The following is a 23,098-nucleotide window of genomic DNA, read 5'->3' on the forward strand; positions in this document are numbered from 1 at the left end:
ATTTCCCCTGCAGCCAATCTTTCTCTCTGCTCCAACTACTACCCGATACGCAGAAAGCTGAACCTAACCCAGTGTAAACACCGACTCTCATCTGCTAAACTCAGCAAGGCCGGCAAAGCTGTTGCACTGATGTAAAAAGAGCGTTAAATCAAAAAACCAAAAAAACAAAAAAAAAAAACAAAAAAACGCCAAAACACCCACACGAAGCCAACTGGAGGGGCGGGCGTCGGCCGGATCGCGCCCTCCCGCCGCGGCCACGCCTCCCCGCCGCGGCCACGCCCCCTCCGCCCCTCTCCGCGCCGCCGCCGGCGGCCTCCGCGCGGGCCTCCCAGCCCTCATTCCACTCACTTTGTTCTCCGCCTTTGTCCTAATCCACACCAGCAGGTGGAGCCGCAGTTAAAGTTTCCGAGTCCATTCCGGGAGCGGGAGCCCATCTTGCTGGCTGCCGAGGCCCTCGCTGGAGGAGGAGGGTCAGAACTCGGGTGCAGCCAATCGAGGGCAACGCTGCTACTTATCAGAGCAGAATGGGCTGTAGTTTAGTGAAATAGGAAAGCTGCAAAACACTGTGGAGTGCTCCCGTGTAAATAAAAAGAGGAAAAAAGTTTCTCAAGTCGCCGCTGCACGACGTCTGGCCGGCGCTGGGGCGGGGGTCTGCGCTCTCCCGAGCGGCCGCGCGCTGGACTTTATTGTGCCGCAACCAGCCCCAGTTCCCATTGTTTGTGTTTTTTTCAAAATATGGCAAAGGTTCAGGTGAACAATGTAGTGGTGCTGGATAACCCTTCTCCTTTCTACAACCCGTTCCAGTTCGAGATCACCTTCGAGTGCATCGAGGACCTGTCTGAAGGTGAGTGCGGCGCCCGTGCGCCCGGGCTGTCAGTTGCGGGCTGCAGACGTTGAAAGTTTCCCGGGCCTGGCCTCGCGCTGGGCGGCTGTGTTCGGCGCCTGGCGGCCGCGGGCTGCTCTGCGGAGGGAAACTTGAAGTTGATGGACGACGGCCGCCGAGGCGCGCGCGGCTTTCCGCCGCAGCCCAGGCGCCTGCCGGGCTCAACTTGCGAGGAACTTGTTTGAGCGGAGGAGCGGAGGTAGCCATGTTGTCAGCTTTGTCTGCGGGCGGGCAGCTCGGAGACCCGCACTCGCTCCCGCTGCGCCGCCTGGGGTCGCGCCGGGCTGGCTCCGCGCCGCCAACAGCCTCCGCGACCCTCCGGGCCCGGGCACGGAGGCTGGGAAGGGAGAGGCTGTGCGTGTGGTCGCGCCGGCGAGTTCGGAGCGGAGCCATCTTACCCCGAGTCGATAATTGGGCCAGCGACCCCGGCGCACGGCGCCTTCTCTTGCCCCGCCGCCCGCCTGCCCCCGGCGAAAGGCAGGCAGTCACTCTCGAGAGCTCACGGTGGAGTCTCGCCGCACTCTCCGGGCTGGCCATGCCTGGCCGCTTCGGGGAGGAGAGCGAGGCTGTCCTCGCGCTGATTTCTGGCTTCCTCGACCAACCAGCGGGTGAGGCGGGCGCAGGCTCGGCCCCTCCGCGCCGCGGGCTGGGCGCCGGCGCTCCCCGGGGGCCGTGGGTCCTGTTCGGCCGGTCCTCCTCGGCCGGCGCCCGGGATGCGCCGGGATGCTGGCGCGCAGGCTCCCCAACCAACGTGGACTCCTTTCCCCTAATGACGAAAAGCTAATTTCAGGAAGAGAAATAGAGCTGAGCTAGGAAGTTACATTTAACCTAAGAGCAGAAATAAGATACTTAAATAATTTCCAGGACTTAATATCTGCCTTATAAAATAGTCTGAAGGAAGACTTTCTTCAAGACCGTGTTGAAATCTAAAATAACTCCACATCCAAATACGGAACACACCCTAATCATAAAACACAAATGCAGGCTAGGAAATTAAGGTAAACTCCTCATGTCAGTCCAAGAATTCTTGGTATTTTTTCTACATATATTTTAAGGTCTTAAAAATACGTATTTTTAATATCTTTAGTAATAAATATTTAGAAAGCTAAAACGACAATTATCTTTGCTTTAATTATATTTTACTAAAGTAATTCAGTGCTTCATTTGCCAGTTTTGAAGGGGAAATAGTTTAACTTCATCGATGAGGGACATACTTTGAACTAGAAGTATATGTAAAAAATGCATTGAAGATGATTTGGCTAATTGTGGCATGTAAAACTTTTCATTTTAAAAACTATTTTTAATCTCTAAAATGTATATAGCATATGTAAGGTGTTAATTTTAATTATAAAACAATATATATTCATTGTAATAAACTTTTAGAAAGTTGTACAGGCATATATAAAGTTAACAGTTCTCTGTACTCAGTGCCTTCCCCTATCTCCTTTCGGTAATCACAATTATTACTTTAACATGTGCCCCCGTTTGTTTTTTTTTTTTTAAACCTATATAGAGCATAAATGCACATACATATATAGGGCAAATTTTGAAAGATGATTCATTTATTAAAATAATTTCAAATAGGCCATTGATAACACTAAGGGGTATTTTTCTTATTACTCTGAAGTCATTTGATTACTCTCCTATGATACTACTATACAAGCATTGCAGCTACCAGGCCCATTTTTCACACCCAACAGTAATTTTTTTTTTTATTGCCAACTGCATATAAAAATAGACAAAAGAAAAACCATTGATCGGTCCATTCCAACTTATACCACAGTGTTTTTCAGATATACCACCAGAAGTTCTTCAAATTACAGGTATTTCTCAAGTGTTGCCTTCCATTTTAGGAGTCAGCTCTGAACAAAGAAGACAGATGACTCAGGATGTCGTTACAGGGCTTTTACATTGCATAGATGAAACCAGCCATTCATAAAGCCAAAATGTTCCATTTTTAACTGGGATCCATTCAGAACCCAGCTGAATCACATCAGGGTTTTACAGTACTGGTGTCAAAAACATACTTATTTCCAATGGTATATTTCACTTCCTAGGCACCATTACTGAGCATTTATTTAGTATTTTAAAAAATATTTTAAGCTGAGTCATACTGAAGCTGCAAAGGAATCTTTCAAAAAGGTGCCATGCCTGTATACTCCACCTAGAGGCTATGTGGATTAAGGAAATTTTTACTTAGCAAAGGCTTCTAATAGGTTCCATACTTTTATATTACAGTTCTTTTAAAAATTCTGTTCTTAAAATTAAACTATAGAATTTTTTTTTTTTTTCAATGAGACAGTCTCGCTCTGGCACTCAGGCTGGATGGAGTACAGTGGTGCAAACACAGCTGCTCCCTGCAGCCTCAACCTGGGCTTAAGCAATCCTCCCACCTTAGCCTCCTGAATAGCTGGGACCATAGTCAATGTGCCACCACATTGGGCTAATTTTTTAATTTTTTGTAGAGACGGAGTTTTGCCATGTTGCCCAAGCTGGTCTCGAACCCCTGGGCTTAAGCAGTCCTCCCACCCCTGCCTCCCATAGTGTTGTGATTATAGTGAGCCCACTGCACCCAGCCCAAACTATAGAATATTTTGAAAAGAATTTTCTTAATAAGTTATTTTGCCTCAAGTCTCAAAGCAGAGTTTGGCCACCGTTTTTCATACTTTCATCAGTAGCCCCAAACATTCACTTTCCTTTAAGAGCTGCCCTGTAGCTTTGCTTCAGAAAAAGCCTTGAGGAATATCTGGTCTTAAGATAATTTGGTTCTTTCTAATATAGGGCTTATATCAGGGGTTAAGACAGCCTGAGACCCTGGCTGGATGTGCTGGATGGTCACCAAGACTGTACAAGTTTTGATTGACCATCCTGCCATTCTTAAATTGATATATATATATATATATCTCTATTACAGCTACTCTCAATTGAATACTTATAATATACCAGAATTGAGCATGGTGCTTCATACTTTCCAATTTCAGCTTGTTCTAATTCCAAAGCCTACATACTTTCCACTAGACCACAGGTCTTCCCAAGTAGTGTAATTAGCTAAAAATTCTCTTGATGACTTCCCTCATTCACTCACTCTCTCACCACAAATGTAAATACTTTCAGGCTGGGTAAATCATTTAATCATGATTACGGTGATTAAATAAAAGTTAACTTTAAAATAAATGAACAAATTTCTTCACCTGAGAACTTATGTAAAACATCTGACCTTACCCTTCCTCCCTCAAATACAGGGGGCAGAGGAATTAAATGAAAGCTGGGTTAAAAAAAAAAACAAACAAACTGATGCCAATGTATAAAAGGGTATTGAGCATGTAAAACTCAGCAACTGTAGCAAGCATCCCATAAACATAAAAATCAATGTACAAGTGTTCCCTGAGTTGCAGCCTGTTCTTGTTAAGGCTAGATTATCTCTCCATCTCTTCTGCTCTCACTTCCCCTGCAAATAAATTCCCTTATTCCACTGCTAATTTCAGAGCTAGAAATAATTTATCTTCCCAGTTAGGTTTTCAGAAGAAGCCCGGGGTTTGTAGTTACAGAGGCATAGCTTGGATTCTGATTCTTTGATGTACAAATTATGAATTTGTGTAGATTACTTAACCTCTCAGAGTCTCAACTTATTTGCATAATGGGGATAATTTGATCTATATGATGAAGCTGTTGAGGTTTAAACAATAGGTATGAAGTAGTAGAACTAATGCCCAGTATATAGTAGGTATTTTCTAAAATAGGTTTATAAATTATGGCTATGTTCCTATGCCAGTCCACAAATGCCAATTTATACCACTTAGGATCAAGGGCATTATATGTAGTGATACAATTATATATGAAATTAAGATTTATGAAAACCTTTATGTAATAATTTTTTTTTTTTTTTTTTTTGGAGACAATCTCGTTCCATTGCCCAGGCTGGAGTGCAGTGGCGCGATCTCGGCTCACTGCAACCTCCGCCTCCAGGGTTCAGGCGATTCTTGTGCCTTAGCCTCCCGAGTAGCTGGGACCACAGGCGTGTGCCACCCCTAATTTTTGTACTTTTAGTAGAGATGGGTTTTCACCATGTTTGCCAGGCTGGTCTCGAACTCCTGACCTCAAGCCATCCAGCCACCTTAGCCTCCCACAATGCTGGGATTACAGGCATGAGCCACTGCGCCCAGCTACTCTATGTGATAATTCTTAGTCTTATCCTCACTTGGCTAGTTTAGTACCTTTCACATCACTTTCTTAAAACAGTTTCTTCACTTGGCTTTTGGGTCACCTACCTCATTTGCCACTTGTTTTGTAACTTAATTTGTCCTCTTATCTTTGGAGGGCTCAAATCTCACTCCCTAGAGCAAGCCCATGTATTTTTATGGCTTTACATATCATTGACAGGTTCCAAATTTTTATCCTGCCTATTCAGTATCTCTACTTAGAAGCAGACATCTCAAATATGTCTAAAATGAACTCCTGATTGCTCCCCCACCCCACGTCACCTCCCTGCAAAAGTGGCTCCTGCTGCTTTCATCTTCAGAATTTTATCCAGAATATAACTGTTGCACAGCCCCATGGCCACACGAGGTCCATGCCACCATAACTTCTTGCCTCAATTATTGAAATATTGTTTCTTCCCTTGTCCTCTTACACTCTATATTGAACACAGCAATCAAAGCATTCCTTTTAAAATGAAAGTTGGCTCCTGTAACTGCTCTGCTCAAAACCCTCCGATGGCTTCCCATGCCACTCAGTGTGAAAGCCAGAGTCCTTATGATGGCCTTCAAAACCGCATGATCTGGCTGTTCCCCTCATCCTCAATCATAGGGTTCGGTGCTTTCCCCCTTCCTTTCATTCTGCTCCAGCCCTAGCCTCCTTGCTTTTTCTTGCCAAGTGTGCCCTACCTCTGGGCCTTTGTATTTGCTGTTCCCTCTGGTGAGATACTTATATTGCCTACTTCCTCTCTATCTCCATCAACAGATGATCTCAGGAGATGTCAGATGCAGCACCGTGCATCTGGAAGTGTGCTGGAAGCTGGAAATAGAAATGGTCTAGTTCTAGGACAGAGCCATGACATAATAGGTCCTCAGAAAATGATTGCTGACTTAAGAGAAAATAAAAAAGGAGCTTTCAGTTGATTGTAGTTTACAATACAATATAAATAAGCAGTACGTTACTATTTCTATTATCAATTTAGGGAACAAAAATATCTACAGTTACACAAAAATGGCCACACATGGTGGCACTAACTAGATTGTCATGAGTGACCCAGAAACTCACCCTTTGGGAGTGCTTGTGTAACAGTGTGTTGAATGCAAGAGGCAGGCTCCACAGTGCAAAATACCCAAAGAAGATGAAGAGGTCTCTCAGAGATGGTTTGTATTACAAAGTTATCTTCTTCCTCAGCTAAACAGGAGACTCCTCCAAAGAGTTCTACTCATCTCTGGGTTCACTTCACAGAACACACTGTAAAACATGCTCAGTAAAATCCGCTATGTTGAATTACATATAACGCCTTGAATTGCACCTGAATGTCTTTTCCTCCTGCCTATCTCCACTGTGTATACTCTATTGTATCACATGGTGTAAAGATCTTGGTTTCCTCTGCCCAATTTAAAGAATGTATGACACAGGGGGGTGCCGTAAGGGAAAAACCCTACCATTGTTTGTTGACAGTTGATGAGCTGAAGCCACTTACTTCTGAGCCATGAGGGAGGTTTTACTAATAATTTTTCTACTTTGGAGCTCTGTGATTATTTGGATCTCTGCAGCTTAGTATAGGGCTGCCCTTCCAAAGTGTGTTGAGAAGGGCCTTAAAAGATGATATACAAAAAAAGGGGGATTCCATAGCCAAATAAATTTGGGAAGTGCTGGATTAATGTTACTGGTGTTCTTTACTGAAGGATGTCTCAGAAAACTTACTGTGCCAGCATGCTTTATGAATCCTCAAGACAAGGTTTACAGCATTTCCCAAGTGTTTGGCTATGTTATCTTGTTTGTGAGGCACTGTCCAGGAACTAGTGTTTCACAAAAGAGTATTTTGAGAAACTCTGATCAAAGTGTGAACTCTGGTAAGAAATTTATAAGGAGCATTTCACTGCCTTTCTGGATTGCTATGAGAAGCCAATTTTAACAGCCAGTAAGTGGCTAAGTGGACATTAAAAGGGTCTTTGATGTCATCTGGTAATGTAATTACTGAATATGAAATAATGCTTTGGTTTTTTAACCCTAGACTTGGAATGGAAAATTATCTATGTGGGCTCTGCAGAAAGTGAAGAATACGATCAAGTTTTAGACTCTGTTTTAGTGGGTCCTGTTCCTGCAGGAAGGCATATGTTTGTATTTCAGGTAAGATTAATCTTGGTAAATGTGTATGCCAAATATGTTTCGAAGTAGACTATATTATCTATTATCTTATAACCCTTATCCCTTTCCTTTTGGGTTAAAGAACTGCTTCTGCTGCATTCACTTTAAATCTGTTTCCATCATGTTTTAGGCAGTCCCTGTGTCACAGAGGAACTCTTACTTCCTGGTTTTATATGCTGAGAGATGTTAATGTGACGTTTACTTTAGGGAGATGCACAACCTACAGTAAATTTTATACTGTATCATGGCACACAGGGTGGTGAATTTGGGGCTCTTCCTGTGAATAGCACCTCAGTATCAGACTTCCAAGGTGGCTGTCTAGCAACCCAAAACATGGATTCAAAATATCTAAAACTAACTGGCATTGTTAGTAATATGCATCTTCAGTTTATGGTTTCAGCCACTGTAACTGATGGTGATGTAACAAAAACAACTTTATTTCCGCATAATCAGTAGTTGAGCTGGGTTAACAGATATGTTTAGTGGATAGAGATGTGTGGTCTTGGGTCATTGGAATGACATTCCAGAGTTTACTAAAGCATCTTATAATCTACATTATCTTATAGAGGACTACTTTTGCAAATTTACTACCCCACTAGGTATTTGTGAAGAGAATTTCTAGTAATAAAAATTTTGTTCTTAGATAACCACTGAGAGTATTTGGATCTATACCAAGGCTTCAGACATTGTCTTCTATATTCAAAAGTGTTATTTCTTTTAATCCATGTTAAATTGCTATATGGAACCATTCAGTTATTCCTCAATTATGCATGCTTATTTATAAGGGAGATGTCTGTAATAGACCAAAGAGTAACTAGCCATAGGTTTTTTAAAACTACTATTAATTTCTGTTACAAGTATTTCAACCCAGCAATGTCCCATCAGTTAAGTGGAACTCACTGAAAAGACTTAATCCAGAAAGAAAATCTAACTCTTCCTATGCCTGACCTCTGTTTTCTCACTTCACAGATGGGACCAATTTAAATGAATACCGTTGGTCAAATAATCCCATCAGAAACTGGCAAAGAATCACTTAGACACATGCCATCTCTAGAGCTGCTACCTTTCCCTCCCCTGTCCTAAATACAGAATTTAGAATCTTGGTTTCCTAGCCTTAGTACTTTTGATTAAAAAGCAACAAATAATTTACTGTATCTAAAGAAATAGCTAAGAAAAGCTCAAATATACTAATCAAATATATGAATTAAAAGTGCTGTTAATCAAAGTTGTGTGAGTGCATAACCATGTAAAAGACATGGGTAACAGAATGCCCTGTTCTGTAGAAGGAAGCACTGTAGTTACAGATACAGGTCAAATCCCGACACCTCTGTATTAGCCATGTGTGGCTTTACCTCCCTAACCTCCTCCCTTAGTCATTCCAGTCTTCTATAAAATGTGGATAATATTCTATCTCATTAAAATGTTATGGGGAATAAAACAGTATAATCAGTCACTCATAAATAGTGCCTTATTCCTATAATTAGAACTACATTTTTATTCTCTTAACTTCTTGAAATTGTTATATAAAAAAGCAGGACTTGCTTTGACCCACAGGCCTAAGGAACCCATACTTTACTGATAATTCATGATACAGTAAAAGAAACCTGGGTTGACATGTACTGATAATACCTTTTTTTTTTTTTTTGGCTACTATAAGAACTTACAAATAAATGCCTTGTTATTGAAACAAACCCTTGAAAATCTTTTGTGTTTGTTATTAAGCATACTCCTAAGCTTTTGGCTGATAGTGCTGTAGCAAAAAAAATGTATTCAAAACTATTTCCTGTTGGTGATCTTCACGTAGTTTTACCTTGGTGTCAGTGTACATGTTGCCAAAAAGAACAGAGGAGGTACAATGTATATTCAGCCTAAAGGTTTTACAAAATTCACCATTATCAACAGAAAGAGACTAAATTACAGCTTTTGTTTTGTGTTTTAAAACTACTATAGTAATCTCTTGGTCTGCCATGATTTTGCCTCTCTAAATAGTTAAACATGTCTTTCTTCTGAGTGAGTCAAAGGCTAGCAGGAAGATGTCCAGACATCTGCCTAGTATTGCCAGCTAGAGTCAAAACAAAGATCTCTGCTCATTACTTCTGCATCCTAAATTATTTGAAAGGCCTGTAAGCTTCTCTACTTAAATTTGCTCAAACTGAATCTTTTTCAAATTGTAAAATGCTTTTTAAAAGATGTTTTATATTTACAACAGATTTTAAAACAGAAACATGCCTAGAACCAATTTACTGAAGGGAACCAATTTACTGAAGGGAAGGGGAAGAGTTCTCATAGCAGTACTGAACTATTATATATTTCCCATCTCCACCCACTTCAGGTATATTAGAATCCGTTTGGGTACACTGAAAGTAATCTAACCCCTCTGTGCAGGGGTGTGTAGAATCTCTAAGACAAACAGCATATTCTCGAGGACAAGGCTGGCTGTCCCTATCCTGGTGTCTTGCCAAGAGATCATAAACCCCTTCAGGGCAGGAACTGATTTACGAATGAATTCCAAAATACTAAGTGCTCAGAGCTGAGCCACACGAGATTATAAACATGAACTGGATGGGACTCCTGCCCTGGATAAAGCATAGCATCTAGAAGAGAAGACTGAAAAATAAACATGTTTAGATCACAGGGCATACGTTCTTAGATAATTTGTGACAAGAAATATCAGCACATAAAAAAGGAATCTATTGATTCTACCTTCTGAGTTAGAAAGGGCGTCACTGAGAATACACTCGATGTAAGCTCCAAAAAAGATTAAAAGATGAATTTTTCAGGATGTGAGCGAAGGACCTTTCAGGCCAAGGGAACAGTATGTTAGAAGCACAGGGGGTGAAATATTTCTTTTTTAAATTTGTTTTTGTAGAGATGGGGTTTCGCCATGTGGCCCAGGATAATCTCAAATTCCTGGGCTCAAGTGATCCACCCACCTTAGCCTCCCAAAGTGCAAGGATTACAGGCATGAGCCACCGTGCTCAGAGCGTGAAAAGATTATCACCACGTTTTAAAGAACCTGTGTGATTCATATCTCTAAAACAATGGTGGAGTTAAAGGAGGTATGAATGGAGATATTGGCTGGAGACAAACTGAGAAGGGCCTTGTCAATGAAGTTAAAGAACTGAGATTTTATCCCTTAGAAAAGGGAATACTCATCTGAGGGTTTTAATAATCTGAGGTTTTAAAACCAAAGAGAAAGGAACAGATTTGTGTTAATGCTGGTAGCAGTGCAAATGATAGGCTAGAGCTGGGGAGATCAGTTAGAAAATTCTAAGCAATATTCCAGATAGGAGATGACATGAATTCAGCCTCCAGAAATGAAAAAAATGTTGAGACTGACTAGATGTAGGAGATAAGGGAGTGAGGCTGACTGAGGTTTTTAGCCTAGGACACTAGGTAGCGATTTTATGCCTTTTTGTATCATCTACCTGTGTTAGGCATACAGTAAACAACAGTCTTCAATTTTCCCAAGCTAAGGCATTGGCTAAAGTGCTCATCTAGGCCCAGGAATATTCCTTGGTGCCCTGGCAACAGGTAAGCTAATTTGCTGGGACTTGATCCATTTACCACCCAGAATGGCTGCCTCAGATGCCTCAGCCATCACTGCCTGTGTTCCCCAGTCTATGGCTCCTTCCATCCGGTCGTCTCATTACTACCTGCACCCTACCATGGATGGGGCCCTGCCCTTTGCTCATGCTCTTAGTCTAGTCTAACTCAATTTACTTTCTGCATTCCTCAAGGTTCACCTTACAATAGCTTGATTTAAAACAAGGTCTTTGACATCTGCCTAAAGCAATCCTTACCTTCACTGGTTTCCACATTATGTGTGGTTTAAAGAGCATACTATATTGTAGAGTCTAGCAAAGTAACTATTCATAATAGAGGATTATTAATATTTTTTGAAAATCTGCTATGTAGCTATTTCCATCTCATTTTCAGTTTTGTTTTGTTTTGTTTGAGACAGAGTCTCACTCTGTCGCCAGGCTGGAGTGCAGTAGTGCGATCTCAGCTCACTGCAACTTCCACCTCCTGGGTTCAAGTGATTCTCCTACCTCAGCCTCCCAAGTAGCTGGGACTACAGGCGCACGCCACCATGCCCAGCTAATTTTTGTGTTTTTAATAGAGATGGGGTTTCATCATGTTGGCCAGGATGGTCTCAATCTCTTGACCTCATGATCCACCCACCTTGGCCTCCCAAAGTGCTGGGATTACAAGTGTGAGCCACCGCACCCAACCTCATTTTCAGTTTTATACTAATTTACTATTAGAATACCTGTGAGGGTGGTTGAGTGGGTATGAGAATATACGTATCCTGGGTTGAAGAGGGAAACTGGTATAATAAACATTTGTGGCCAACAGTCTATGAGGAGATAATTTAATACTTACTAATTTAGGTCTGAAAATTATGACTGAAAAGGTTAAAATCAATTGCTGACTATAAAGGCTTTATAATGAATAGTGTATAATCCTTCATGAACCACCATGCAGTGTAGCCAGAATTTCTTCCTTTTACAAGTGTAGTCATGCTTTCAAGTATCAAGGGTCCTTACATATATTGTGGCAAAACATGAACTGTCTTTTCCAGCTTATTATAAGTCAGTCAGAAATGAGCATTTTCCTTCCCAGTATGATTTCCAAGTTTTTCTTGTTGCATCCTCAACTGATGGTTCTAGGTAACTGAAACTCCAGTCTTGCCTGCCACTAACAGCCTTTTGTGTGTGTGTGTTTCTTTTCTTTTTAATTTATTCTAGGCTGATGCACCTAATCCAGGACTCATTCCAGATGCAGATGCAGTAGGCGTAACTGTTGTGCTAATTACTTGTACCTATCGAGGACAAGAATTTATTAGAGTTGGCTATTATGTAAATAATGAATATACTGAGACAGAATTAAGGGAAAATCCGCCAGTAAAACCAGACTTTTCTAAGGTAATGTTCTTACTATTCCTTTTTAACTACTTTTACTATGCAATTTTTAAAGCAGTTGCTATTGCAATTTCATAGTATACTATTAAAATGGCTTTGAGATAAAATAAATATGACGTCCTTATGCCAACTGGGCAAACTAATTATTGTTCCGTTACCATGGATGACTTCAAACCCTACCTTCAGATGAGTCATTAGTAATTAATGTAGGCAGACACCTTGAGCATCTCTGGTTTAGAAAAATGAAAGTACCTCTTTTTTTTCTGAGATGGTTTCCTGCTCTGTTGCTCAGGCTGGAGCGCAGTGGCATGATCTCGGCTCACTGCAACCTCCGCCTCCTAGGTTCAAGTGATTCTCCTGTCTCAGCCTCCCAAGTAGCTGGGACTACAGGTGTATACCAACACGCCCAGATAATTTTTGTATTTTTAGTAGAGGTGGAGTTTCACCATGTTGGCCAGGCTAGTCTCCAACTCCTGACCTCAAGTGATCTGCCTACCTCGACCTCCCAAAGTGCTGGGATTACAGGTGTGAGCCACCACGCCCAGAGAAAGTACTTCTTGTAAGACAGACCTTTGTTTATGGCTTTCTTTATAGCATTTCCCATATTGATTATTCCCATCATGATTCTGTTCATTTCAACCTTTAGGACAAACAAATGCATTTTTGTTGTACTAATTATTCAATGATGATATTTTTGTGTGTAACTCTTCCCAAAATTATGAAAGTTTTATGTTGTTTTTCCTATGAATACGGTTATCTTAAAACACCTATATGCTTTATCTGCTATTCTTAGAAGTTAAACTAACAGTCTTAAATATTTCTGGTACTGAAAACAGCTTAAATTCTGAGTGAGAAGCTGAAATCTAGGATTCAGCATTCTTAAAGATACTTAGTATTTTCTGATTTTTCACTGGGAACTATAACAGTTTGGTAACTGGTGATTTTGTGAGAGTGCAGAGTAAATGAAGTTGAACATGATACTCTATCTGCCAGACCATGCAAGAAAAATTACATGGCAATAGAATAGAATGTTCTCATGTTCTCCTTTCTGATAATAAGGCGGGACTATTTTTCACCCTTGTTGTGGTACCTTCCATTGATCCAATTTGTTATCCCTGAAGCACCTTATATAGCACAAAAGAAACAGGACTGTTTCTAAGAATGAGCCATCTTTAAAAGGTGTAGGAAACCATTAATAATAAGTTGTATTTGACAATTTTTCATTTTCCTTTGAAAACATACCAATCTAAACAACATAGTAGCTTGTTAAATAAAGAATCTTCTGAAGCATTCACTTTCAAAAATGAGGAGATTCTTTCTTTTAGAAAACAGAAGTATAGGAGTTAAATAGTTAAAAAGCCAGATGAATCCCCTCAGATTCTCTGTATCTTGTTTCTGTTAATCTAAAATAACTTCTTTGCTACAGCCCTAGTCGTTACATCTTATTAGTTATATTTAAGGTACTTAACTTGAATTATACCTTTGTATATGAACTTAGCCCTTTAGGAGTACTAACATGAACCATTTTATTAAGCTTCTATTTGTATATGGTGATTTAACTTTCTTAGTGTTGACCATTTGTATGTTTCCTTTTTCCTCTAGCTTCAAAGGAATATTTTGGCATCTAATCCCAGGGTCACAAGATTCCACATTAATTGGGAAGATAACACAGAAAAACTGGAAGATGCAGAGAGCAGTAATCCAAATCTACAGTCACTTCTTTCAACAGATGCATTACCTTCAGCATCAAAGGGATGGTCCACATCAGAAAACTCACTAAATGTCATGTTAGAATCCCACATGGACTGCATGTGACCACCTACCATCCCTTTAGTACAAATTAAGCTATTAAAAATACACAGAACTATTTCCCTGAAATTCCGTAAGTACATAGTCAAAACACAATGTGAAGAATTTGTTTAAAAACATCCTGTAGAAAGTTTATAAGAAAACCAGTATTTGAACAAATTGTGGAATATAAATACAACTATTTTTAAGTAATTTTTTTCTCTAATGTGTTATTTTATTTGTTCTGAAACTAATCTGATTAAAGCATATATATTATTTTCTTCTCCTTTATATGTAATGAAAGCACTTATAAAGAAACATGAGTCATTAGACCAGGTTGTAAAGATGTCTTGGCCTCCCAGTCTTTGGACCACTATTTTACTGGCCTTTGAAAGAACAAAGTTTACTTCAACTAAAATGTTTCTTCCTGTGAAGACATATAGTATCATTTTAATTTAAGGGGCAGATTTCCATTCTTTTTTGGCATGTCCTTAAAAAGAGGATTTGAAATCAACTATATGCTACCAAGAACTTTAGGATCCAATTTTCCAAGCCACCGTGAAGCCTCTTATGGCTACTATTATAGTTCATGTGATGTTGGACAGCATTTGGTTTGTTTGGTAAGAGAAGAACAAATATGGCTAATTGTTAATAAGGTCCCCTGGCTATGGTTTTTGTTCTTATAACAGAGTTTAGAATATCAGAGCATTTCTTGAATCATACATCATTATTGTCCAGTGAATTCAAGACCAAATACAATATCGGGAGAAAATACAAACTCCCTGCGTTTAAGAATAGGAGATTATAATGGCTCAAATTGGTTCATTTGATTTCTAAAAATACCATGACCTTTAAAAATTCTTTTAATAGATCATGTTATTGGCAGTATTTATATAAAAACCATGGATTTAGAAAGGTATATTTAGCTTTATTATAATAGATACGTTACTATTTTGGAAATATATATATTTTCACACCTGTAGTACTCTTCCCCATTTCCTCTGACACTCATGCAGAATGAGATCAGGCATATTTGTGGTTGACATACTCTAGATAGCTTTTCCAACAAATCTTTGAAAAGCAATCTTGGAAAGGAATTCATTAACTAAATGGGGTAAAAGGTTTCTTTTTCTTTGAGAGTGAAGTCCTTCCTCAAAAAATTTTCTTATGCTCCATAAAATTGAGGTAGAATATTTTCATTATTCTTGCAGCTAAGCAAGACAGCCATATGATGCAGGTTATGCAGTGCCTTCATATCTAAAACTTTTATACTGCACTTTTTAAAGCTTTTATGTTGAGGAAAGGAAAAGGGCATTTGTCTAAACATGGATTCTGAGTTGTATATATTTCCTATCATTCTAAAAAAGTGAATTTGTGAAGCAAAGTTTTGCCAGATGTTAAACTTTGAATTTAATATACCAGATTATTAAAATATTGTCCATTAACTAGTTCATAGATTTTAAAAGTAAAATACTTCTGACTGTTAAAACTATATAAAGAAAATCTCATTTGTCTAATTGCAATTAAAAGAAAAATGTTAAAATATTAAAATGAAAATAAAAGCATTACTTTCCAACAAAGAGCTCAGTGGTTAATATAATAGGAACAACATATGTGCTTATTAGAAATAAAGCATATATAGCCAAATCACCAAATAAAGCCATTTACTGCTGAGTTTTTATTCTGACTAATTATAACAATCTATTTGTAGTGACATCAAAGGGTTAGGTTTTTGTATCAATTTGTAAATGGACAACCAATTTTCACTTAAGCTTGGGACATGCGAACCATTACCTTTTGTTATCTTACATTTTATCACTCTAAGAATTTTTTTAATGACTGAAAATAGATTTAGACTTCAAACATTAGAAACTAAGAAACTGTAGCACATAAGTTTTTTTCCCCCCTGGTCTAGCGTCATTTGCCAATACTGTATCTGAAGAACTATTTTCCACCCTTTTGCTCATAGTAAATAGCTGTGTCCTGAGAATATAAACATGAACCGATGACTTATGCCACTAAGATGGAGGCATTAAGGGTATTATTTGGGCTGAGAAAACATTCCAGAGGTCTGAAGAAGTATGCATGCATTTATTTGCCCATTCATAACCTTATACAACTTTAGGCTCCCATATAACTATACCCTCTAATTTTAGGATTTGGGGTTTCTAGCTTTCCCAAGAATGTCTATGGCAGCAGTTATCAAAACTTTTTACCATAATCCATGGTATAAAAAACTTAGGGCCGGGCGCAGTGGCTCACACCTGTAATCCCAGCACTTGGGGAGGCTGAGGCAGGTGGATCACTTGAGGTCAGGAGTTCAAGACCAGCCTGGCCAACATGGTGAAACCCTGTCTCTACTAAAAATACAAAAATTAGCCAGGTGCGGTGGTGCACATCTTAATCCCAGTTACTCAGGAGGCTGAGGCAGGAGAATCACTTGAACCCAGGAAGCAGAGGTTGCAGTGAGCTGAGATTTCATCACTGCACTCCAGCCTGGGTGACAGCACTAGACTCTATCTCAAAAAAAAAAAAAAAAAAAGACTCCATAACAAGTTTATATTTATGTTAAAAAATTTCATGAAAACACATCCTTAGTGCACCTTTACTATGCAGTATTTTGGTATTTTTTTAATTGTATTTTACTTTGAAAGTGCTGGTTTTCACCCACTGAATTGACTTTTATGACTCTAATGGGTTGCAGTACACAATCTGAAGAAAGGCTAGTGTGGCCCTTTGGGTAGACCAGAAGTAGCAATAACTATTCTATAACCATAAAATTTATATTCCCTATACTTGTTCTCTTATGTTTGGATTATGATCTTTGCATTAAAAAGGAGGAAATGTGCTAATATACTTTTATACTAATTCACTAATCCAGTGAATCAGTAGCAATTCACTTTCAAACTGCCCAAATACTCTGAAATTACCAATCATCCACTTAGATGGCTTGGACTCATTTCTTGACACTCTACATAATTACTTAGGAAACATTCCACATAATTACTTGGGAAGCATCTTTATTTATTGTTGGTGTCATTTTATACAGAACTCTAGAACACTGGGTCATACGGATTTAAAACGCATGGGAAATATTCTTTATATATTCTTGCCTAGTATCCTGAAGTTTGTCTACCCTTCTCAATTCCAAAAATCCATTCTTGTCGATGGCTAATACACTGTTTAGTTATATTTCAAAACCTGAGACCCCCTTAACAGTTTTCCACTTATACAGGACCATTAATTGGCCATTTTCTGTTATATGATAAATTTTAAAGTGTAAGTTTCTCATTAGAAATTTGAGCATTCATTAGCCCAATGGAAGTTAATCTGACTCCCTTAACAAGTAGCAAACATTTTTAAAATGTGTGAAGCCAAGGGTCTGTTTTCAGAAGAACAGAAACATTACCCAAACAAAACTGTAAAAATACAAAATAGCATCAAATATATTTTTTAAAATAATTTTTTTCTAAATTCCCTGGGTCACTTTATTTATAATCAAATCTTGACATTCTACCTGCAGAGGCTTTTAAGTGTACTTGCTAAAGAATCATTACAACTTATGAATGAAGCTCCACATTGCAATGATGGAAGTATATTTTCCAAATATTAATAAACATTCCCTACCTAAGAAATTTCAGTAGGAGCTACTGTTGCCTATCAGATTTATGAGCATGAAAATGCCTTAAGCTCTATGCCATCTATCTACTTGGTAAAGTGAAATATCCCCCTCTTTAGTTTAACATTCCAGTTGCTGAGTCTTGATAAAATGCCAGATGATACGGACTTTTTCCTGCATAAAAGTATGAAGGTAATCACTACAGAATGAGAAAATTGAATAGGATTGTTCAAACTAAGATGCAAAGTGAAGGTGGAGCTTGCAAGATATTTTCTTAGAGCTACCAAAATAACATTGCATATTTCCTTCCATTTTTAGCGGTAACTCAAAAATTAGCTTGAAATTTATCCTATTATAGGTAGTTTTTCATTAGAAAAAACCATTGTGTTAACTTCTGAAGTAATGTTAAATTACTTGAAATTGTCACATACAATACCTGCACTAGTAGATCCAATTCCTGTGGTCAGCACAGATCTTGGTGTAATCTTTGCTGCATATTTGAGGAACTGAGATTTCCCTGTGCCAGGATCCCCAACCAATAAAAGATGAGATTCTCCTAGGAAAAAGCAAATACGTGAAGTTTTAAATTTCTATAAAAGGGTCCATTTGGAATGCCAACAAAATATTACATAGTGTTTTTACTGTGTACTTTTACATAGGGTCGTTTGAGAAAGGATTTAACTAGAAAATCTTTAGAAAGTTAACTGTCATAAACAGTCCTTAATTGATTACTCAATGTGACATAGAATCTAAATTCTATTAATAAATTATGTGCTATTTCCAGATGTTCAGGCCTATGTTTAACATTTTAAAAAATATCTGGGGCCAGGTGCGGTAGCTCACACTTGTAATCCCAGCATTTGGGAGGCCAAGGCAGGAGGGTCACTTGAGCCCGGAAATGTGAAGACCAGCCTGGGCAAGACTCCATCTCCACAAAAACAAACAAAAAATTTTTGGCTTATAAAGTTTCTGATTTACTCTATTTTTAAATATCAAACTACTATGATTAAATCCTTGCATACAAGTCATATAAGTATTTTTTTCTATTTTTATTTAAGCACTTAGAAGTATTAGGGATTTTACAAGTACTTTATAAATATCAAATTACTTATGATTCTAACAGTTAAGTGAAGACCTTTTCATTTATGAAAATTTTAGTAACTTAGTGAAATATGTATCTTAAAATAAGTACTCATTTTGCAAATGTAACATAAATAACATGTGCATATCCTATGGTACATATGATTTCACTGACCAAGTTTCTTCAGCAATTCTCAAGTGTTTCCTAAATACATTAATAGGAAACCCCTATTTAAGCTCAACATTTGGCAGAGTGCCTTGCAAAACAGTAGGTGATCAAAACATATAAGGACACCTTATACTTACTATTCTATACTGTACTATATGGTTTTTGAGTCCCTACTAACAGCCTGATTTATAACAATGCCCATTTAGTCTTTTAATTTTTGGTTATTATGGCCCACGTAGGGGGCCGTAATAACCCGTATGCCAGACTCTGGTTAAGTGTGTTAGCTGCAAAAGAGCTTTCTGCCATCTGGACATAATTATACACTTAAGAGTAATCTTTTCTTGAAGGTGTGACCTGCAGCAGCACCCCATGGCAGATGGCACATTTGCTATCTACCAGCAGAAGGAGAATCAGCAGGCAGATGACTGAAAGCAGCAGTCTAAGAGAAACACAGTGACAGCCACAGATGGAGAGACGCTGACTGGAGACATTAAAATACACTATTTCTAATCTTTTTCCTTTTGAAAACAGACCGGGGATCCAACAAAAAACACAGTAATAGAAACAAAGATTTTATTTTGTGGCATCCTTATAGGCTATAGCAAAAGTATATGGCATAGAAAAATGTAACTTCTTTCAGTCTTTCTGGAACTCTAGAAAGTAGCTTCTGATATACAGATGCTAGACTAAGTATGAGATATTCAGACAACTGTCAGTTTTATAAGATTACAATTGGAAAATAAAACCCAACGAGCAGTTTTTATTTGGGGAAGAAAAAGTTCTAGTTTCCCTCCATGTGTCAATATTACTCAAAATTTCTAAATAGGTACTAACCTCTGACTCGTGTTCCTGTAGCATCAGTCCTTTGAATCCCACCAGCCAGCACCATGGCCACAGCAAGCTTTACTAGATACATTCCAAACACTTGAGGGCACAAGCTAGCCAATATTACATTCCTTCCTAGGAAAAGCAGAAAGATCAGAAATCAGCAATAATTTTCAAGAAACCCCAACTGAAATTTCCCTTCCTTTCCTATCTGACCATCCTCATTTAAACATACTCTACTATGTGAAATGATCAGGAGGTCCAATTCCAAATGACCAACAGGATTAAAGGAGGAAATAACTTTGTTTTGGTTCAAAATGTCCTGTTTTTTTGAGACAGGGTCTCACTCTGTCACCTAGGCTGAAGTGCAGTGGCGTGATCATAGCTCATTGCAGCCTCAAACTCCTGGGCTCAAGCAATCCTTCTGCCTCAGCCTCCTGAGTAGTTGGGACAGCAGGTGTGCAGCACCACGCCCAGCTAATTTTTTTTTTCTTTTTTGGAGCAACGTGGTCTCACTATGTTGCCCAGGCTGGTCTCACTCCTGGGCTCAAGCAATCCTTTCATATCAGCCTCCCAAAGTGCTGGGATTACCACCCAGCACTCATGAGTGGTATGAGCCACCGTATGTACTTTCTATGTGATAATTTCAGTAAAATTACTCCACTGCCTAAATAAAAGGAAGGCATTCAATCTCAGAAATGAGTCAGATCATACAAGTCAGTAATCTTTAAATACAGAGGTAGCTGGAGCTCATGAAGCTGCTCCAAAGGTATAAGAAATAAGTAAAAAATCCACCCTCCAAGTCAATTCAGCATTTGCTCTGAGCAGTCTGTTAAATTCTGTTTTATCTGGAACAAAGTTACAGGGGCATCAAGGCATTAAGAAGATCACTGCACACCACAACCCTAGCAGTGTAAGTATGAGATCTCGAATTCTTCTGATCATGTGCTTTAAATAAAAGAACATCACTGTTTGGGGTTCTGTTTTCAGAAATAACGCACCAAATCTGAGAATCTGCCTATCTCTTCCATGAATAAAGCAGGTATTTCATTCAGTCATTGGCCTAACCAACCTATGGAATTCCAACAAGCCATTCCTGAGCCTTTCCACAACTTATGGCCCTATACACAAAGGCTACTTTTTGTAATGAATCAACATTGATTCAGTGGCAACTAATCTACGATGATGTGGCCTGCGATGGCAGAAATGGTGAAGAAAGAAAATCTTTTAGTAAAAAAGGAACCAGAAGATTTAGTAAATCCAGGAAGTTCATTACTTGCTGAAGGAATCCCTCCCTGTTTGGAGTTAGAAAGCCTGGAGAAAAGGTCAGGAATCCAAGCAGATAAGACTTGACAGCAGGTAGGTAAATTGTGACCAGAATCTAGTGATTACATGTGGAAGGAAAGAAGAAACAGCCCCAACAAACAGGTTCAAGAGTAGGCAAATTGATCTGAGAATTACATAAGCCAAAACTTAGAGCCAATTTTACTGAGTAACATGCTGATGGGAAGCATATCCCTGTGGTAAGAGGACAGGCTCCGGTGTCATGTTTGGATTCAAATCCCAGTGCTATTAATTACCAACTGTCTGACCTTAGGCAAGTTTCTTAACCTCTGCCTCCATTTCTTGTCTGCAAAATGGAGATTATAATGGTGTCAAGACAGAATTGTTGAGAATCAAGGGAGTTAGTAAGTATACAACACATTAAATAATAACTGGCATATAGTGGGAACTACTTAACTGTAACTGTTAGCTATTTTATTACCTGTATTATTTGTGCATCTTTCTGATCTAAAGATTTCCTCACACTGTGGTCAACACAAAAGACTACAAAGGTAGGACTGGGGTCCCAGAGAGAAGCAAAAAGGAAGGGCCAAATGTGTTGTCTAAGTTGAAAAGCTTGATTCCTTAGATCATGGCAGCAGAAGATCTCATGGCTATATCATGGAAGAAAATGCATTAGCACCAGTACTACCCCCATCCTCACCTCCCTCCCAAATTTCTAGTTCTAGACCATGTCAATAGTGTGGCAAAGGCCTAGTTATCTACTCTTGTGTGGCCCTCAGTTATCTCAATGAAGAGAACTTAGTAGGCCCTTAGTAATCTCAGAATTAAGATAAGTCAGTAACCCCCAAAGAGGGTTCAGATGGCCCAAAACACTCCAACCCTTACATCTGGGTTTCTAACATCTAAGCACCAGGGTCAAGGAATCCCTCAGGTGACAGCAGATCAGAATAAGGCCCCTAGGTTCATCCTAGCCAGTACCCACAGGATCAGGTCTTAAGCAAGTCAACCTCCAAGTACTGATCAGTGAAGCATTCTCCAGCTTTAGACCAGCAAAATGAAGATGTTCTGTTGGATATACAGCTTCCCAACTTCACCTCTCCTCCCTCCAACACACTCACCAACACTCTGAAATGGAGGAATACCAGTACACTGGTGCTGGTCCATAGGAAACTGAGAATCCATTCATACTAACAAGAGAAACACTGCCTTATTTTCTTGCTATCTTCCTACTTATATTTCTCACAAGACTATTATATTTACTTCTGCCTTTTATCCAATAAATGGCTCATGCAACAGTAGCCTAATTAAAACAAGACAGATTCTTTAATTGCCAGCACAAAGCACGTCTGAAGATCTAGTTAGAGTACCATATGATGGCCTTCCCTTCATTGTTAAGAGGGAGAACTGAGCTGTGACACTGTAATAAATAAATAAATAACAGTGGTCCAAGGAAGAGTTACAAATTTTTATAAGGATAGAATCCTAAGAAACCATTTTCAGGCTGTTCAGGCTGGGCACAGTGTAATCTCAGCACTTTGGGAGACGGAAGTGTGAGGATCGCTTGAGCCTAGGAGTTCAAGACCAGCCTGGGAAACATACCATAGTGAGAACCCTGTCTACTTTAAAAAAAAAAAACAAAACCATTTTAATTTTAAAAATCATTTAAAAATGTATGATTCTTAAATGCCTGCTTCATAAATCTATAATGTAGAGAACTTTTGCTTCTTTCTATACAGATCAGAAAAAAGAAAGATCAGAAACTACTAACGTGCTATACATTTACACACACACACACACACAAAAAGAAAAAAGAAAAAATCCCATAAAATAAAACTATCCCTATTTAGGGAAATGGAAGCCTTATTATTATTATTATTATTATTATTATTATTATTATTATTATTATTATGAGACAGAGTCTCACTCTGTCGCCCAGGCTGGACTGCAGTGGCGCGATCTTGGCTTATTGCAACCTCCGCCTCCCGGGCTCAAGTGATTCTCCTGTCTCAGCCTCACGAGTTGCTGGGACTACAGGAGCACGCCACCACACCTGGCTAATTTTTGTATTTTTAGTAGAGACAGGGTTTCACCATGTTGGCCAGGCTGGTTTCAAACTCCTGACCTCAAGTGACCCACCCATCTTGGCCTCTCCAAGTGCTGGGATTACAGGCGTGAGC

At 39.1% G+C, this 23,098-nt stretch overlaps 2 protein-coding genes across 4 annotated transcripts in view; one reads left to right on the forward strand and one right to left on the reverse strand.

Moving 5' to 3' along the window:
* Positions 1 to 23,098, reverse strand: part of MCM9 (minichromosome maintenance 9 homologous recombination repair factor) — a 114,979-nt gene that overhangs the window by 73,468 nt on the left and 18,413 nt on the right. For all 3 annotated transcript variants that reach the window (XM_055391956.2, XM_055391957.2, XM_031011914.3), the window contains 2 exons: positions 19,644 to 19,769; positions 17,997 to 18,116 (listed from right to left, as the gene is read on the reverse strand). In XM_055391956.2, the coding sequence (XP_055247931.1) occupies positions 17,997 to 18,116; positions 19,644 to 19,769 (246 nt within the window). The remainder of the gene's footprint in view (positions 1 to 17,996; positions 18,117 to 19,643; positions 19,770 to 23,098) is intronic.
* On the forward strand, positions 253 to 15,521 carry ASF1A (anti-silencing function 1A histone chaperone). Its single transcript, XM_004044601.4, has 4 exons — positions 253 to 844; positions 7,095 to 7,210; positions 11,980 to 12,156; positions 13,756 to 15,521. The coding sequence occupies exons 1-4, from the start codon at positions 736 to 738 to the stop codon at positions 13,966 to 13,968; spliced, it is 615 nt and encodes a 204-aa protein (XP_004044649.1). The 5' UTR covers positions 253 to 735; the 3' UTR covers positions 13,969 to 15,521.

The sequence above is a fragment of the Gorilla gorilla genome, chromosome 5 (genome assembly GCF_029281585.2).
Source record: "Gorilla gorilla gorilla isolate KB3781 chromosome 5, NHGRI_mGorGor1-v2.1_pri, whole genome shotgun sequence".
NCBI lineage: Eukaryota > Metazoa > Chordata > Mammalia > Primates > Hominidae > Gorilla > Gorilla gorilla.

Bases quoted from the DNA above. Each gene is read 5' to 3' on its own strand.
- ASF1A (XM_004044601.4), top strand. From the start codon at position 736: ATGGCAAAGGTTCAGGTGAACAATGTAGTGGTGCTGGATAACCCTTCT. The intron at 845-7,094 runs GTGAGTGCGGCG...TTTTAACCCTAG, and splicing joins CATCGAGGACCTGTCTGAAG to ACTTGGAATGGAAAATTATC. The intron at 12,157-13,755 runs GTAATGTTCTTA...TTTTTCCTCTAG, and splicing joins TAAAACCAGACTTTTCTAAG to CTTCAAAGGAATATTTTGGC.